The following is a 598-nucleotide window of genomic DNA, read 5'->3' as shown; positions in this document are numbered from 1 at the left end:
CCATCCAGCAGCCTGGTGAGGCTCCTCGGAGCCCCTGGTCGGGGCACTAAGCCGGCAAAACAGGTGTCCCTGACGTCCAGGGTGGGCCCTGAGCTCCAGCCTGTGCCCTGGCCTAACTACCCGCTGGTGCGATGCTGGCCTCACCCCCTCCAGGCTGCTACCTGCTGGGTCTCAGCCACATCCACCTTCACTGCCGTTTTCGGGGTGTTCTTTTCCACCGGCAGCTGCCCTGCCTGCCTGCTCTGGGGACGTGGAGTCTCAGGGCACTCCTCAGTCCCTCTGCCCCCCAGAGTGCCCTTGACCACCCTCTTCAGTAGGCAGGAGTGGCACCACAGGCCTTTGCTGCTTGTCTGACTCTGGATGGAGTGGGTGTTGCGTCCTCAGGTAGCTGTTTATAGACCCCGGTGGCCGCAAGGTGGTCCACTGCCCTGCGACCTGGCCAGGGCGTTGGAGCCCCGCACTGCCTCGTCTCTGCCCTAGTGTGCCTGCCCTCCTGGGCGTCCTGACCGAATCTCTCCTGCCTTGTCTGCTTGCCCGGCAGCCTTGACATCACCCATCGAGTACCAGCGGAACCACAGCGGGGGCAGCGGCGGCAGCG

At 65.2% G+C, this 598-nt stretch overlaps 1 protein-coding gene across 1 annotated transcript in view; it reads left to right on the top strand.

The window, feature by feature from the left end:
• The window catches only part of TRIO (trio Rho guanine nucleotide exchange factor), a 298,566-nt gene that overhangs the window by 274,309 nt on the left and 23,659 nt on the right, over positions 1–598 (top strand). Inside the window, exon 50 of the mRNA XM_027767024.1 lies at positions 542–595. Coding sequence (XP_027622825.1) covers positions 542–595 — 54 coding nt within the window. The remainder of the gene's footprint in view (positions 1–541; positions 596–598) is intronic.

This window comes from Tupaia chinensis, unplaced genomic scaffold (genome assembly GCF_000334495.1).
Source record: "Tupaia chinensis unplaced genomic scaffold, TupChi_1.0 Scaffold143836_2, whole genome shotgun sequence".
Lineage (NCBI taxonomy): Eukaryota > Metazoa > Chordata > Mammalia > Scandentia > Tupaiidae > Tupaia > Tupaia belangeri.
This window is presented reverse-complemented; position numbering and strand designations above follow the sequence as displayed.